This window comes from Vigna radiata, unplaced genomic scaffold (genome assembly GCF_000741045.1).
Source record: "Vigna radiata var. radiata cultivar VC1973A unplaced genomic scaffold, Vradiata_ver6 scaffold_223, whole genome shotgun sequence".
Classification (NCBI taxonomy): Eukaryota; Viridiplantae; Streptophyta; class Magnoliopsida; order Fabales; family Fabaceae; genus Vigna; species Vigna radiata.
This window is the reverse complement of record NW_014543246.1, coordinates 1-17,565: the sequence shown is the minus strand read 5'-3', so window position 1 is coordinate 17,565 and position 17,565 is coordinate 1. Positions and strand designations below refer to the sequence as shown.

Here is a 17,565-nt window from a genome sequence, read left to right as displayed (position 1 = left end):
TTAATAAATTAGTTGACAAATCCAAAACAATACAATGAGATAAATTTTATGTTTTTTAAAATAATTTTATTTTCATAATTTTTAATACCTTTTATTTATTTTTCAAAAGTTGAATATTTTTTTTACGGGTGCAAATAATTTTATTTAAATAAGTTGATACAATAAGTATATCAGACTTTATTTTTTGGAATTTCTGTTTCATTTACCAATTTAAACTCTTATTACAATAAGTATATTTAATTTTTACTATTTTTATTGTGTATAACTTTCACATAATATTATTAATTACTTCAATTTACATTTTCCTGTAGAAGCCAAATCTTGAATTACACATTAAAAATGACAAATTTCTCTTAGTCCTTTTTCTTTCCCCAAATCCAGCTCCTATTCATGCTGTGGTGAAAAAGAATCAAACTCCCACAAGACATAAAATAAGTAATTGGATTTGAAGCCAATAAAGCTTAAGATTTTATCATGGTGGGGTAGAAAACTAAAAATCCCATTTGCAAAATTTGAAATGATATTTCTCAGTCCATGTAATTAGAGAAATTTACTTGTGTGAATTCAAAAGGGTTTCAGTCGTGTAATTTGTAATTAATACCTATTTTATTTTCACGGGAAAGAGGGAAGGGGTGAAAATTACGTTTGTTGATCCAGTGTAGCGTCCACACGTGGCTTGAAATTGAGGTAGTGGTTTGGTGAGGTTAAGGATGTAGTGGTTTGGTGGGGTTGACTAGATTACAGTGGTCAAGCAGAATGGGTCATCTGCTAGTGACAGTTCCGTGCGTTTCATGAGCAGAAAAAGCATTGAAGTTGTCGTTCAAACTTTGAGACTCTGAGAGAGTGTGCGAGAGAGAGAGATGGCGCACACAGGTAGCAGTTCAATGCACCGGTCGAGTTCGCGGCCTCAATTGTTGGATCTCAGCAAAGCAGAAATTCAAGGAAACGTGGAAGAGAAGTATCCATCCATTTTGCTACCCAATCAGTCTCATGATATATCGTACCTCGCTCTTGACATTGGAGGTAGTTTAGATTCATATTTCGTGTTTCCGTTCCTTATTTAGAACTTGTTCCTAATTTCGTTTTAGTTATATTTGATGTGAAGTGATAGACGGTGGTGGAAGTGTGATTATAGTGGGGGCTTAAGCCTTTCTTTCATTTGTCCAATGCTTACTATGTTTTATACCCAGTTTTTTAAATTATGTAAAACAATTATAATTTATGCTCAACTTTCTTTCTCAACTCAAATGCTTCCTGAGAGCGCCTTTAATCAATGGTTTCAAGTTTGAATTCTAAAGTTTTGGAGCGAGAGCTTTGCCACCCTAACGATTGTATCCAGTTCAAAGATGACTGTTTCCGCTGTGGAGGATAGCTATGATATCTTAAAAAACATTGAACGTAACCAGCTCTTTGCAATCTTTCATTGTGTGCTATATCATCCTTTTACGAGGGGAAAATAATAATGAAAAAATGATTGAACGGTAGCAATGGTAGATTCTCCCCCAATGACGTGCGACTCTTAAGTTTCTTGTTAATTTCAGAGAAAAAGGTTGTTAGTATTTGAAGGATGGCGGGATCTTATGGTTATTGAAATTTATGGGCAGGATCTCTTATAAAGTTGGTGTACTTTTCAAGACACCAAGATCAATCAACCAATGATAAAAGGATGAGAAATGTGAAGAATCGACTGGGGTTTCCCAGTAACAGGAGAAGCTATCCTATTCTTGGTGGAAGGCTTCATTTTGTGAAGTTTGAGACTCGGAAGATTAGCGAGTGCTTAGACTTCATTTATTCAAAAAAGCTTCACTTCGGTGGTATTACTATCTTATTCAATTTACTTATTTTATGTTTTATCTGTCTCTTCTCTACCTCATTTGATTGCTAAATCAGCACCATATGTTTTGAGCTTGAATATCATCCTGTAACTTTGTTGTGTCTTATGTGTTAGTTTAATAGCTTTCAGAACTTAATGGATTCAAGATTATTGAATTTTTCTGGTTTTCAGGAGGGGAATCTCGTTATTCTGATGGCTCAACTGAATTAAATGCCATAGTTAAGGTAACTTGGATTCTCTGACTATTTCTACATTTTCAGAAGCTGGGCTATTTTTTCTTGTGCTGGAGGAATATAGTAAATCTCCAAAACACACGTTGTTTCATTTTGGCTTGTGCTTGCATGCACAACAGCTATAATCTATGTTTTGCTTATCACATTTGAAAGTAGTTGTTGTGAAAATGATAATCAGCCTCCTCCCTCCTCCCTTTTGTATAATAATGAACATCAAAGATGTTTCCTTTTGTTTCCGATATTGCTTATAGCACTTGATTTTAAAGGGACTGTTGTTATAATTGTGTAGTTCATTAGTTCTTGTTTGGTGTTAATGCAATTGAACTACTCCATTAATGGATTCATCTTGTGACAAAGGCTACTGGTGGTGGAGCACACAAATTTGCTGACCTCTTCAAAGAAAGACTTGGACTTGTTCTCGACAAAGAAGATGAAATGAGCTGCCTTGTGGCAGGAGCAAATTTCTTGCTGAAGGTGGATCCAACTCTTTAAATTATCTGTTTCTCTTGTATTTTTTTAAGAATGATCTTGATAGTGACAAGACCATCTTGTGAGTTGAAATGTATTTGCAGGTCAAGTCTATATGTATAATTTCCTTTCCTTGCATAATAGTTATAATAAGGATAAGACCACTGTAACTAGGTACTCGTTATTTATTGTGATAAATAATCAAAGAAAAAGGGTTATCTTTTTTACATTTCTTTCTTTAGACAGTTTATAGTGCTTCCCCTTGTCTAAGAAGGTAGAGAGCCGATCAATTGCCAAGATTGGCATGCTATCACTTTGACCAGAGTGTGGGAAAACCTGCTCTAAATTTTATTCAAAGTTATTGATTCATTGTTTTATTGGTGAATTAGTTGAAGGAAAATAAGACTAGAATTTAACTTTTCACTTAATTTATATAGCTATAGCTGACAACTCTATTTTCTGTATTTGAGATCTATTTTTGCTCTTCTCTCTTAAAATAAAGACATCTATGCTTTGGAGCAGGTGACCATGCCATTAATTCTTTCTTGCCTACTTATATTGATGATTACTAATTAAATGTCGTATCACTTCTTAGTAGGCGATTCGTCATGAAGCTTTTACGCACATGGAGGGCCAGAAAGAGTTTGTTCAAATTGACCCTAATGATTTGTTTCCATATCTTCTAGTTAATATTGGATCTGGTGTAAGCATGATCAAGGTATATTTGTTTAGTTCCTCATTTTATTTATCTTTCTGATTTCTTTGGTGTGTTTTTTATCAAGACAAACTGGTGGTAATCCATTATCTTAATCCGACTAAACACAGGTTGATGGGGATGGAAAATTTGAGAGGATCAGTGGGACTAATGTTGGTGGTGGTACTTATTGGGGCCTGGGCAGGCTGTTAACAAAGTGTGAGAGGTCATTTTTCTGATGACTTTCCAGTTTTTTACCCTTTATTGACTTCTGTATTTGAACTATTACAAAAGGGTTTATTAAAATGACTTCCAGCTTTGATGAATTACTTGAGCTGAGTCAGAAAGGAGATAATAGAAATACTGACATGCTTGTTGGGGACATTTATGGTGGCATGGACTATGCTAAGGTAAATTTCTCAATTGATCATTGCCACATGATATTTATCCATTTAAAAGAAAAATTGGTCTAAATTTACTTAATTTCAGGACTGTATTGATATGAGTCATTTGATATTCTTTTTCTATCAATCACAACTCAGTATTTACTGTTACTAAATTACCCTAGATCGGCCTATCAGCTTCTACCATTGCTTCAAGTTTTGGCAAGGCTACCTCAGAAAAAAAGGGGCTTGAAGATTACAGACCTGAAGATATATCACTCTCTCTTTTGCGAATGATATCATACAATATTGCCCAAGTGAGCTTACAGTTGTAATATTTTTATCTTTTGTACAGCAATAAATCAAGCTGGAAAAGTGCATGCAATTTGTGATACATTTGGGCTCATGTTTTTACTGTTTCATTAAGCTTATTTTTTTTTTGTAAGTTTGTTATTTTCTACTCTTGAGTACCTTGTGGAAATATTAGACGCACAGACAATATGCAATTCTGTGTATTCTTAATTTGATATTGTTAAATATGAATTTAAATAATGAAAACATGTATCTTTGACAGAGTTTCTCCATAAAAGTACTTAAAACATTTATATTTTGTTGTGAAAGAGCTATTCGTTTTATGTTAAAAATTTCATTAATTTTTTTCAGAAACCGCAGATATCTAATTTGGTTAAATTTTAAATGACAGCATGCTAATTTTGAAATATGTTCTTTTTATTAGAAATATATTCTAGAAAAATGTTCTTTTGATCCACCTACTATAAGAAAAGACATGAATAGGGACACTCACGTATCTTATCTAATAACGAGGATGATGCATGACACTAGTTCTAGATCATGCTTTCTGGCATTATCAGGATATATCTGTTCTTCCATCGTTTAGCTCACGAATTCTGTTATTTTTGTCTCTTCTGTGTAGATAGCCTACTTAAATGCATTGCGATTTGGGTTGAAGAGAATATTTTTTGGAGGATTTTTTATACGGGGTCATGCCTATACCATGGATGCTATTTCTTTTGCAATTCATTTCTGGTACATAAATTTTATAATGACATAACGTAGCAAAATCTTTTATATATTTGCTCTTTTAATTGTTATATTTTGTCAAGATCTATATATTTGTCTTTCAGGTCCAATGGGGCTGCACAAGCAATGTTTTTGCGACATGAAGGATTTCTCGGAGCATTAGGTGCATTTATGAGCTACGAAAAGCATGGTTTAGATGATCTCATGGTGCATCAATTAGTTGAAAGATTCCCAATGGGTGCTCCATATACGGGAGGCAATATTCATGGTCCCCCACTCAGGGATTTGAATGAGAAGGCAAGGGAGAGGAATTGGAAAACCTTAATGTTTGCTGATCACCTGTTTGAGAAAACGATCCAATTAAATGTGTTCTAACTTTTAGTTATGGTGTAAATTTTAAGCTAAATTAATAGGAATTAATTTTTTTGGCTATCAATCTTGTTACCATCAAGAATGTCCCAATATAGTGTTCGGACTCAGGTTTCTATTAAAGCAATAATGAAATTAATAAAGTAAGTCCACTAGTGAGATTCTCTGAATAATTCGTCTTTTCAGAAAATGTAGAATCTACAAATTTGAATGACAATCCGTGGGAAGGAATCATATTCAATGGAATTGGAATATTTGTCTACTCGCTAAAGACACTAAAATATATTTATATATGGAGAAAGCCATTAAATGTGAAAAAGAAAGGAGTGAAAAATTTGTTAACTGTGTCAACATCCTTGGCAGTTAGTAAATATTTATGATGATTTGAATTTGTGAAAAAAGAAACTTTTTTTCTTTGTTTATATTTTAAATTTGATTATTGTTCTTATAAATCCCTAAAAATTTCTGGTCCTTGCCATTTATGAGGTGTGTGTATTCTTGTGTCTTTTCCTTTGGCTTTTATTTTTGAAGTTTCAGTTTCCTGTGCCATGACTCATTTTGAAGCTCTTGAATGAATGAATTAATAAAGCAATAGGCGGTGAAAAACTTTGAATACTTGCCATTGCCAGCTTGATTGCATGATTTTGACTGAATTTAGAGGTTATAGAAACTGGTATGCCATTAAGAGGCATTTTTTTTGTTATTTTTCTTATTTGTAGAAGCAGCTCAATCTGTCAGGAAATTTTATAATTTTAGCAATTCTAGTGCAGATTTCTTGGATGGAGAAGTTTCTGCAGAAGGGAACTGAGATCACTGCCCCTGTCCCAATGACTCGTCCTGGAACCACTGGACTTGGGGGTTTTGAAGTTCCTTTGTCAAAAGGAAGTATTCTGCGGTCTGATGCTAGCGCTCTAAATGTTGGTGTCCTTCATCTAGTACCCACTTTAGAGGTGTTTCCACTATTAGCAGACCCGAAAATGTATGTATCATACTCAACACATTGGCTTTCTGTTATCAATATTGTATTAGTTTATTTCTTAACACGACTTATATCTCCACAGGTATGAACCTAATACTCTTGATCTCTCAGATCACAGTGAATTAGAGTAAGCACAGTATTGTAATTTTTTTAGTTTCATTGCAAATCAAGGCTTCAATTGTCTCAAGTGCTTGGCTTCTGTGGTTGATGCAAAATTTGTATCTGTGTAGGTATTGGTTCAAAATTTTGTCGGAAAACTTGCCTGATCTTGTGGCCAAGGTAACAGTTCTGTCTTAAAACAAGTAGACTGCTATCATCCTTTTTCTTTTCATATGTTGCAATGGCAGTAGACAGAATATCCTTGCACCTGATAAGGAAATCTATCCGTATAACTATGTTCTGCATATGAAAAAGTTAAAAGGTATCCCTATAACTGTACTGATACTAAATGAGTAATAATATTTTTCACACATGTCAATATATCATATAAAACTTACAAGAGAATAAAGAAAGAAAAGTACAAAGCAAAGCATGAGATCGGGTTTCCTCTTTAAACAAACCCATGAACATAAGCATCAAGGCAAAACTTTACCAAGAAGCTTAGTCTCACCTAGGGGTGAAACGAACCTTAGCTATTTGCGAACTAATTGGGTCCTACTCGTGAATTACTTGTTTGTTTAGTTAAATAAAAAGCCTAAGCTTGAGATAGTACTTGATTATTTAACTTAACCGGACTCAAGTTTTAAACAGTTGACATCAAGAGCTTGTGAATAGCTCTTTAATATAATTTTCATGAAAACAGTTTTAAATATTCTTCTACTACTAATTTTTATTAAAAATAACTTATATTTATCATTTATCTTTTTTTAGTTAAAATTAATCAAAAAAAGATAATGTTAAAGTAAGAGGAAAAAATAATTAAGTTATACATGGGCCGAATAAACAGAGCTACATTTTACTTTTTATAACAAGGCAACTCTAAGTTTTCACTTAAGCTTATTAATAAATAAGTCAAACTTGAACATCTAATCTTTTTCACAAGTCAAGTCCTAGTTTCAAGATCTCCAACTACTTGTATTTTTACATCCCTCTCAGTAGTCTCTTTTCATGTCTAACGTTGAAATCTCTCTTTAAAAATCTGACAACCTTATCTTCGTAATTAGCATGCAAAGAAGAAAAAAAGATCCTGCTATCCCATAAAAAAGGGAGCAATATAAGTCTTAAAATTTGAACTTAGGCTTAATTCTCCCCAAAAGCTAGTTCATGAAGTGAGGTTTGTCCACTATATACACATACACACGTATATATATGCACACACACAAAATGTAACTAGACTTTGCTTTCCTCTCAGAGTAGTTTGGGTACAAAATAAATTATGACAAATGCTAGGATCCTTAAGGCACTGGTAAAAAAAAAATAATAGAAATTTGTCATTGAAAAAAGGACATTTGTTATATAAAAAAGATGAAACTAAAAAAATGTTCAATATCTGTTTTCCAAATAATTAGAAGCACTTGGTAATGTGAAGTTAAGGCCCAATGCCCTTAGGGCTTGTTAGCGTGACCCATAAACTACATACATACATACATATATATATATATATATATATATATATATATATATATATGTATGTATGTATATATATATGTATGTATNTATATATATATGTATGTATGTATATATATATGTATGTATATATATATGTATGTATATATATAATGCTCAAAGCTTATTGGATGACAAGACTAACAACAAGCAATTGCAGAACCTTATCTCACCAGATAAGGCTGGTTGCATGGATCATATGATGCCATTTGGCTTCGTCAAAAACCAAAGTTTTAGGAATATTACTTGCCATAAGATCTCTCTCGACCATTGCCTCCAAAGTTCTTTTTGATCTCCTTCTCTCCTATTCACAAGACTGAAAACTGTGTAATCTACTCTTCTTATTGGTGCTTCCTTCGGTCTTCTTTTTGTCTATTTAGCAACAGGAGCATTTGCCAAAAATGCCAAGGAGGCTTACATATATCTAATAGCTGGGCATATACAACGTATGACTATTAATCTGAGAATCAGTGAAACACTAAAAACTACGAGAGAAAGCTTGTTGTGGATTATGAACATAAATTCTGTTTAGTAATTATGATTTTATCAGTGTTAAATGTCATCACTCGAGCTTTGACCTTCACAGTATTCTAGGTAATCGTATGGAGTGATTAGTGTAGTTGCTCTGGTACCAGTCTTGTGTAATGTGTTGTGCTTGTTGGTGGTTGGATAGAAACCCCTAACCTATTTGGTTGAATGATTGCTATATCCTTCCACTAATCCTCATAACATTTTTATAAAGAAAGTATTGAATAAAAAAATAAACACATTTAACATCTTGAAGAGTTGAAAAATATTCAATATTGAATATATAATGTAAGTATAATTCAATCTCTTAATCCACTAACCATCCGACTGTAATCTAACCAAAACTCCAAATATAGAACAAAAACCAATGGATTAGTTGGACATGATTACTTTTTGTTATTAGATAAATAGTGAACTATCCAACATACTTTTGTAATTCATAGGGTCAAGTAGTCCAAAGTTCATTGGCTGAGCATAAGTCTCCAAGGAACGAATCTTCCACATTGTTTGATACGAAATTGTGAATAAATATTGAACTTTATTTTATAAAAATATTTAAATGGGTGGATTGGATTTCCATCTATAAAAAATGGTTAATGAATGAGTTGGATAGTTTTTTATTAGACAAGTCACGGGTGAACTGAACTTTTGAATGGATTATGGATGATGGTTTATTTTTAACGCATCCAATATAATTCGATTTGATTATGCTCAATCCATACATTTGATATCCTTACTAAAATATGTTAGGCCGTAGCAAGTGAAGGTGGGACTGATGATGCCAAAAGAAGGGGTGATGCTTTTGCTCGTGCATTTTCTGCCCACCTGACTAGGTAATTATATTGACATGACGTTGCTGCTTTCGTGGCTTCCTTCCTATTGTTACTATTTAATTATTTTATGGTTGATCAATTGCATTAGTGTTAATTTCTTGTAACAACCATTTATTTGATCCTTGTTGCAGAATCAATTTGATTAGTTTTAACTTAAAAGGATTTTAGTGAGTGAAGCTTTCAACCAGTGTAATTGATGGTTTTTCAGAACTCATCAAGAAAAAAGCATATTAAAATCAACTTTGGTTGCCGAACTCCCTGACTCTGCTGTTGGTCTTTCCCTATCTTAACCCTCCACCGACACTTCTCTAACGAAAGCCTGTAAAGAAAAAGACCTGGTTAATTTAAGGAAATGACATTTTTAATGCATAACGTGCTATTTGGTTTTTGATGGTTATCATTTACTTTTTTCCCAATGATGACAAATTGAGTTTTGACTTTTATGTTTATACTACCTCTATGACATTCTAAGCATGGTCAGATTAGTATGTTTTATAGTCTTCATACGACCAGCTATGTGATTGTTTCCATCTATGCTCCATTACTCTCTCTTATTATGAATAACTTATTTTTATTTGCCACTTTTCCAGGCCTGATATGTTTACTATTCTTGTAGATTATGGCATATCTGGAATAAAAGCTTTAAATTTCAGTTATATGCGGATGCATTTTTGTACCATTTTTGTCGACATAACAAACATTGAGATCAATAAGTATTTAAAACTATTAACTTTGGTTGGCAATACACTTCTAACTGATTAACTTACACAACAACTGAATAGGTTAATGGAGGAACCTGCTGCATACGGCAAGTTAGGCCTGGCCAGACTACTGGAAATGAGGGAAGAGTGCCTGAGGGAATTCCATTTTTTTGATGCTTATATAAGTATAAAGCAGAGGTAATTATGTTTGAAAAATGCTATAAATACACTCTCTGGCATGTTCTTTTCCAACACATTTTTATTATTTAACGAATTGCAAGTAGTTTCTATAAAATAAGAACTGGATCGTGCTTCATTTAGTGTACTTACATATATTTCATCCAATAATGGTTTGTTGGAAAGTGTGTTCCGGAAAGGGTTTTACTTGTTTTTCTCATTTATCTTCGTTGAGCCATATGTATGAGATCTTTACTTGGATTCTAGATGTAAGTATCTGTCAACTAGTTGTGTGACATGATGCAATGCATTAGCATTATTCTGGCTCACTGAATTTTATGTAGAATGCATGTTCCACTGCAATCAAATGGTTATATAAGGAGATGGTGTTGAATTTTAACTTCTTCAGTATAATTAGAAAAAAAAAAGGGGAGAATTGGGCTCTTGGCTCTTCTTTCCTGTCTACACTTTATTTCTGTTTCTTACTCATTCTTTGGGAGAGGTCTCTTGTTAAATCCACCTGAAAATCCAAATCTCCTTCAGAGGTCAAATTGTGAACTTGGATTTTGGTACTGCTGGGACTCAATATGAATATGTTGGAAATATTTTCTATAATAAAAATATAGAAACAGTGGAACTTGCAGAGAAGAATACTGAGATTTAAAATGAAGGAAATACAAAGTCAAATTAATAAATGAGAATACTTATGTGTAACCAATTTGAAATCACTAAGCTATCTAATCTACCGTTATATTTACTTGAAATTTAGACTAACTATCTGAAACAAATAATCTTCAACAATACCGAAATCACTATCTGAAACTTATTTAAAATTCAAAATTCAAGTAAAGGAAATTCCCATAACTGTACATTCCTTTTTGAACTTTGCCATGGAAATTCCGAGTTTGAACTCTCAAACTTGATATCATAAATTTTAATACCAAGTTGCCAATAAATATTTTGACTTAAATTATTGTCATCATATAATTTAATTTAACTCCTGTCTTTAAAGACCATCTGCCAAGATTTGTCATCTCAAATTCATCTTGCATGAACTTTAATGATGTCAATTTTATGTGACACAATCTTTCATCAATTTTGTCCATAGTCATGATCTTTAATTATATCCAAATGCACATAAAAACTATTTCCAACTCCATGTTTGTCAATGATAAAACAATGCTTTTCTTTGAAAGAGACTTCAAATTCACTTCTAACAATTGTGCAACACTAAGGAAATTTTTATCCAGTTTTGGAATGTAGAGAACATTTGTGACAATCATCAGACAATTCTTGGTTGATATAAAAGTTATTCTTTTTCCTTTGGCTTGCACAGATTTGCCATTTCCCAAATGACTGTAGGTTGAACTGACCTGTCAATGGAGGAAAAAGTAAAAAAAACATTTTGTCATGTGATTGGTGCAGTCACGGTCAAATAAGCCAAATATTCAATCATGCGAACTGAGTTCTTTTGATGCCACAAATAAATACTCATCATTGTTATTTTTTTCAATCAATCTTTCCTGTCATATGTGCTATTACTCAGGTTGTTTTTTCTTTAACTTGCAATACTTTTTCACTATGACCAAGTTGTTTTTGCAAACGTCAGTGAAAAAAGGTTTATCTTTGTACAAACATTCTTCTTCCCTATGGTTAGTTTTTGGCAATGAAAACAAATAAAAAAACTTTCCTTGTTAAACATCCGCCATTATATTTCTCTTGAAAGGTTCTTTCAATCATTTTACCAGTTCTCATTGAGACCCTTTTGCTTTTTTGCATGACATTTGTCTGTTAGCTTTGTAAAATAAAAATATCTAACCTGCCAGAGATTAAAGATGAAGGAAAATAATAATACAGATATATGAGAATGCAAGTGTAGGCTTATAACAATTTGAAATCCCTAAAATATCTAACCTATCATTGGATTTACTTGAAATTTAAGCTAACAGAAACAAACCATAGAAGGTAAAATGTTCAAAAATAAAAATATCACAATGTAAAACTTATTTAGAATTAGAAATTCAAGTAAAGGAAACTCTAACAGAATATCATCAGGGGCATCCCCATTTAAAAATCTGAATATTCTAAACATCATAAAAACATTTGGAAATCAAAATATGCTCTTTTGGGTTGATTCTGGGGATCTCACCATCCTGCTTTCGTTGCATATCCTTATTTTCTTAATTGAAAGAATTTTCCTTTGGAACTTGTTCATAATTTGGCTTATTTTAATTTTGGCAAAAAAGTTGTTTAGATGTATTGTGTTTCATTGCTAAAACCATGATTGGACCCATTTTGACTGGAGTCAACATGAAAACCTTGATTTTTTCTTTTGTTTGTAGTTTATACGGTTGGATTTGCAAAGGATTTAATTCAAGATAAAAACTAAAGTGTCTTTTGATTTATATATCTAGTCGCACATTGCTGCATTGTAAAAGATACAAGCTTTAGGCTTACATCTCAAATCTAAAATAAAAAAAGAGGACTTCCCTGCTATACATAGTTAAGGTCATCATTATACCTACATTATCCTCATAACGTCCTTATTCTTGATCACTTAAATTTGTTATTTTTATATCTATGATAGGGAAAATGAGGCATCAATTGCAGTCTTACCTGATTTGTTGATGGAGCTTGATAGTCTGGATGAGGTATGCCTTACTAATAATACAATCCCAGGAATAAAAATTGGTGGTAGGAGTCAATATTTGTTCTTTCTAGTGTAGTGGATGATATATGCAACTGACATACATTTTCACGTGAGTGGACGTGACAATGTACCTGAATCAATATTCGTAGGCCCCTAAGTCACCCTTGTTTCTCATAAATCATGTTGGTTGAAAGTCTTATTTGTTTCAGGAAACAAGACTACTTACTTTAATTGAAGGTGTTCTTGCTGCAAACATTTTTGATTGGGGATCTCGTGCATGTGTGGATCTCTATAATAAAGGAACTATTATTGAAATTTACAGAATGAGTCGCAACAAAATGCAGAGACCCTGGCGAGTAGGTTTTGTTCAACATATTCATGATGAGGGTTTTTGTTTTCTTATTTATTATCATGATTGATTGTTGAATATTAAGCTAATTGTTTTCCATCTAGGTGGATGACTTTGATGTCTTTAAGGAGAGAATATTAGGAACTGGGGACAAGAAACCACCACCACATAGAAGAGCTTTACTTTTTGTGGATAATTCAGGTGCTGACATTGTTCTTGGGATGCTTCCACTGGCACGAGAACTCCTCCGTCGTGGAACTGAAGTGAGTTTTTATTGGAGAAAATTTGAATTTGTATTATGGAATGGGTTTTCACGCAGGAAATGAACTCATATGAATTTTAACTACTCAAGAACCACGAATTTAATAATGGTGTCTTGATTTAGTATAGACGTGAAATAATTACGTTTGTTCTCTAGGTAGACAAGTAAACAGGGGTAATGCTATAATGAATCAAATCAATATCCATATCATTGGTCCTATACTATGCCTACGAGTGTGTAGTTCGAATATATAATGGGTGAGTGCAGGTGGTCCTGGTTGCAAATTCCCTTCCTGCTTTGAATGATGTGACTGCAATGGAGCTTCCTGACATTGTTGCCGAGGCTGCCAAGGTTTGTGTATTTTCATGAACTTCAACTTATTGGTCTCTGTAATGTTTGTGACGTTGGAGAATTGCCTTGTAAGATTTATATGAATGTCTTTACCATTAATTAGTTACCACTTTCTTGTTTTTCTTTTTAATGTTTTCCAGGTAAAATTTCATGCTCAATATAATTCCTAGCATATAAATCTCTATGAACACAAATTTGGCATGCAATGATGTTATGAAAAGCACAGTTTTCCGATGAAGGGGCATTTTATGTAAAAATCTGTCTTTGTAGCACTTTAGTTGACTAATTTTTTTCTTCTTCACTTCGTGATCTTCCCTTTAATTTTTGTATTCTTAACTCCAAATAAACAGCTGTATAAATTTATAAAATGCAATTTGTTTTCTTGTCTTGTAGATTTTCCCTTACAAGTTAAACGATCAAGTAGGCCAGCATTTACGTGATTTAAACAACAATGGTTATAACTGATAGAACATTTTTTCAGTGTCAACTCATGTGTTTTTCTTTCAGCATCATTGGTAAAAGAAAGTATTTGCCGTGGTACCTTATTAAGTGTTAATGGAAGATTCTGATATCATTGACCTAATTGTTTTATTCAATTTCCTTACTTCACCTCAACCGCAGTATCTGTGATGATCATGAATTAGTTTAAACAGTGAACTAATTCTTCTATCTTACAGCACTGTGACATTCTTAGGCGAGCTGCTGAATCTGGTGGCTTGCTTGTTGATGCAATGAGTACTACCTTGGACAGTCCTAGAGAAAATTCGTCTTCCGTTCCCTTGATGGTTGTTGAGAATGGATGTGGTAGCCCTTGTATAGACTTTAGGCAGGTCAGCTCCGAGCTGGCTGCTGCTGCAAAAGATGCCGATTTGGTGGGGAGAACAATTCTGTTTATCTAATAACATCAATATGGATGTAATGAAATCAAGATGCATATTATAATTGAGCTTTCTCTGTTGAACAGATAATTTTGGAAGGCATGGGTAGAGCTCTTCATACCAATCTCAATGCCCGGTTTAAGTGTGATGCTTTGAAGGTAAGCTCGTGTAGCTTATACTTACTGTCAGTCAGCTGAATTTCAATTTGGCATTTTTATCTGTGTTTCATGGTATACTTACCGAGTTAACTCTAATTCTTCTCTAGGATTTCTTGTTCTCTTATCCATGACCATGTTGAAAACTTGTCTGCTTTGGTTGTTGCGTGAATTCCTGAACTCATTAGGATTCATTAAATGCAAAGTCTTTATCACGCTGCCATATCTGTGATTATGCATCACTGTCAGTCTTCTTATAGTCACATTTTTTAGTTCTTTCTTTTTGTGCATCCGCCTCTGAACAGCACTTAATCCAATCATCATAGTTTATAGGCAACCTTATTGCACATTCATATCTTCAGATTTATGACATTTTAATGGTTTCTTCTTTCATTGCTATGATATTCATAACTTCTGTATTAGAGTCGCGAATGTGCTATTTAATTTCCAACTATTGTACGTCAATATGAATGTAAAACTGCACCATTAATTACTTTATATTTTTAATGAAGCCTATTACTGTCCCTTATAGTGTTAATAAGATGGATTTACGTCTAAGGGGCTATTTTGACACATTTCTTTCCCTCTCCCTTTTTCTTATATTTTGGTAGCTTGCAATGGTGAAAAATCAGAGATTTGCTGAAAAGCTGATTAAAGGGAACATATACGACTGTATTTGCAAATACGAGCCGGCTAACTGAAAGCTTCTATATCATACGAGCTCCTAGTCCAATGTGTCAATAGCATCCATCCTTGGAGGGGATATAGAATAATCTTCTGGGAGCAGAATTGTTTGCCATAATACTCAGCTGCTCAACGTAAAACGCGCTTAAGGTTGCGAAAACCATTTTCTCTGAAGCTTTGATTTTGTAAAATAGTGAATCATCCTATAATCCTTTTGTAAGGAATGTGCTTTTTGTAACCAACAATCATCACTATCTTAATTTTGGTTCAATGGGAAAACAAGACTTCAATCCTTTCATCCCAGGAACTTAAATGATTAAGATCTGCCTTTGAATGTGTTTTTTATAACCAGAAATTATTCTTCTCTTTATTTTGGTTCAATGGGTAAACAAGACTGGAAATCTTTTTATGTAAAAAATGATTAAGAGTGCCTTTGAAGGAAGGATTTCTTTACCTTAAGCTATTTTATTTTTATTTTAATTCTATAAAATTTGAATTTCATTGTGCTAAAGAAGATGCGAAATTTTAGTATGCTCAGTGATGCAGTCAAACTCAGATTAAAAAAATAGAGCAACTAGTTCGATTAAAGTTTCGTAAGATTGATTAAAAACTGGCTCAAGGAACATAAAAATTACGAAACTTGGTAAAAAATAATGGTTTGTGTACAATGCTCTATTATTTGTAAAATCTGGCTTATTTGAGTTTTTCTGTTTCTTTTCTTATCTATTTCTATGTTATAAATTATAATATTTAGATAGTAGGAATCTCATTTTTTTTCCCTCTTGTTTGTACAGAACACACAAAGTTTTGTTTCATGGATTTGAATTATATTTCCAGTAAGTATATTGTTAAGATTACTGTAATTGGGAAAATTATCCCATAAAAAATGTTTAGTAAATATATGTATTTCAATATTATTTTAACTCAAATAAAATATTACAAAGATAGTATAGTAAGATGAAAGTGTAAAGGTGTGAGTGGAAGAGGATGTGGGTTCAACTTTCTTACTTATAGAGAATAGAGAATTATAAGGTTGGGGGGAACGAGGTTTAAATTCCTCTACTAACAAACAAACCACTGTCAACTAATATCTGTTTATAAAGTATATATAATGTATATTCTCCGAAATAAGATTTAAAATAAATATATTCATGCATTTTTTTTTGCTAAGACATTATGTTTAAAACTATATAGTTTAAGTATTTAAAGATCTTTATTTAGTTTTAATTTTAATTTTAATTAATGTAAAAAACATTTATTTATTTATCAGGCCTTTGAATAATATGAAATATATACATTTTTTTGGACAACTGTGCAAGTATACAAACTATTCCTGACTGAATTTATATCTTTCACTTTCAATGCGTCTTAATTTTGTTCACTTTATTTTTAAGCCATAATAATATTTTATTAATAATTTTTAAAATAAAGTAATTATAACGTAGCAGTTAAACCTTAAATGAAAACTTCTGGCATTTGTTGCTAGATTAAGATTATAAGACTTTTGAACTTGATGTAAGTTTTTGTCACTGTGTGAGTGGGATTTTGAAGGCTTATCTATGTTGATAAAGTTGACAGAAGGCTGTGAAGGGATTCTTTGAATAAAACAGAACACACATTAGTGCAGGTAAGACAAGTTAATAATCCAATATTTGCATTCTATTGTTGTTTTGTAGAAGAATATGTTGTATGTTTATGGAATGGAATATAGCACATGATAAACGAAGATGTTGATGATTGAAAAATATGTTTTTAGCACATTATTGTGATTGAAAGCGTCCCTTTATGATATTAATTTTACCATTTGGTATTTTGAGGACTATATAGTGTTATTGCATTTATTTACCGATATATATATATATATATATATATATATATATATATATATATATATATATATATATAATTGTAATAGGTTTGATGGTACGTGACACTATTTGATTTAAATAAACTAATAAATAGGTTGTTATAGGGATGAATAGTAGTCGATCACGTGTTCACTTCGGAAAATGAATTTAGGAGACTGGCGAGGATGAATTTAAGAAGATTTGAGAGTGAGTTGATTTTTATTTGTTCAGGAATTTGGAGTAGGTGACAATAGATTTGGAAGTAAAATTTATGAAAATTAGTCTAAGATTGATCGAAGTAACAAATAAAAAAATAATTTAATTAGTAAAAATTAAAAATTACCAAAATACTCTTAATTGTATAAGTAATAAAAAATGAAAATGATTAATATTATATATAATTATAAAAATTATTATAAGAAAAAAGATAATTTTAAACATGAAAAGAACTGTATTATTATTATTATTATTATTATTATTATTATTATTATTATTATTATTATTATTATTATTATTATTATTATTATTATTATTATTATTATTA

The 17,565-nt window shown here is 32.1% G+C and overlaps 1 protein-coding gene across 1 annotated transcript; it reads left to right on the top strand.

Annotated features, from left to right (window-relative positions):
* Positions 1-544: 544 nt before the first annotated feature.
* On the top strand, positions 545-15,508 carry LOC106753321 (pantothenate kinase 2). Its single transcript, XM_014635120.2, has 22 exons — positions 545-1,023; positions 1,605-1,814; positions 2,006-2,058; positions 2,425-2,541; positions 3,134-3,253; positions 3,361-3,455; positions 3,546-3,639; positions 3,798-3,929; positions 4,547-4,659; positions 4,758-4,950; positions 5,793-6,001; positions 6,084-6,128; positions 6,232-6,280; positions 8,885-8,967; positions 9,750-9,866; positions 12,433-12,496; positions 12,705-12,851; positions 12,949-13,107; positions 13,374-13,457; positions 14,135-14,329; positions 14,422-14,493; positions 15,102-15,508. The coding sequence occupies exons 1-22, from the start codon at positions 861-863 to the stop codon at positions 15,189-15,191; spliced, it is 2,604 nt and encodes an 867-aa protein (XP_014490606.1). The 5' UTR covers positions 545-860; the 3' UTR covers positions 15,192-15,508.
* Positions 15,509-17,565: the final 2,057 nt, after the last annotated feature.

Excerpts from the sequence above, each read along its gene's own strand:
- LOC106753321 (XM_014635120.2), top strand. The coding sequence starts at position 861 with ATGGCGCACACAGGTAGCAGTTCAATGCACCGGTCGAGTTCGCGGCCT. Across the intron at positions 3,640-3,797 it reads GTGGCATGGACTATGCTAAG|ATCGGCCTATCAGCTTCTAC; the intron begins GTAAATTTCTCA and ends AAATTACCCTAG. Across the intron at positions 13,458-14,134 it reads TTGTTGCCGAGGCTGCCAAG|CACTGTGACATTCTTAGGCG; the intron begins GTTTGTGTATTT and ends TCTATCTTACAG.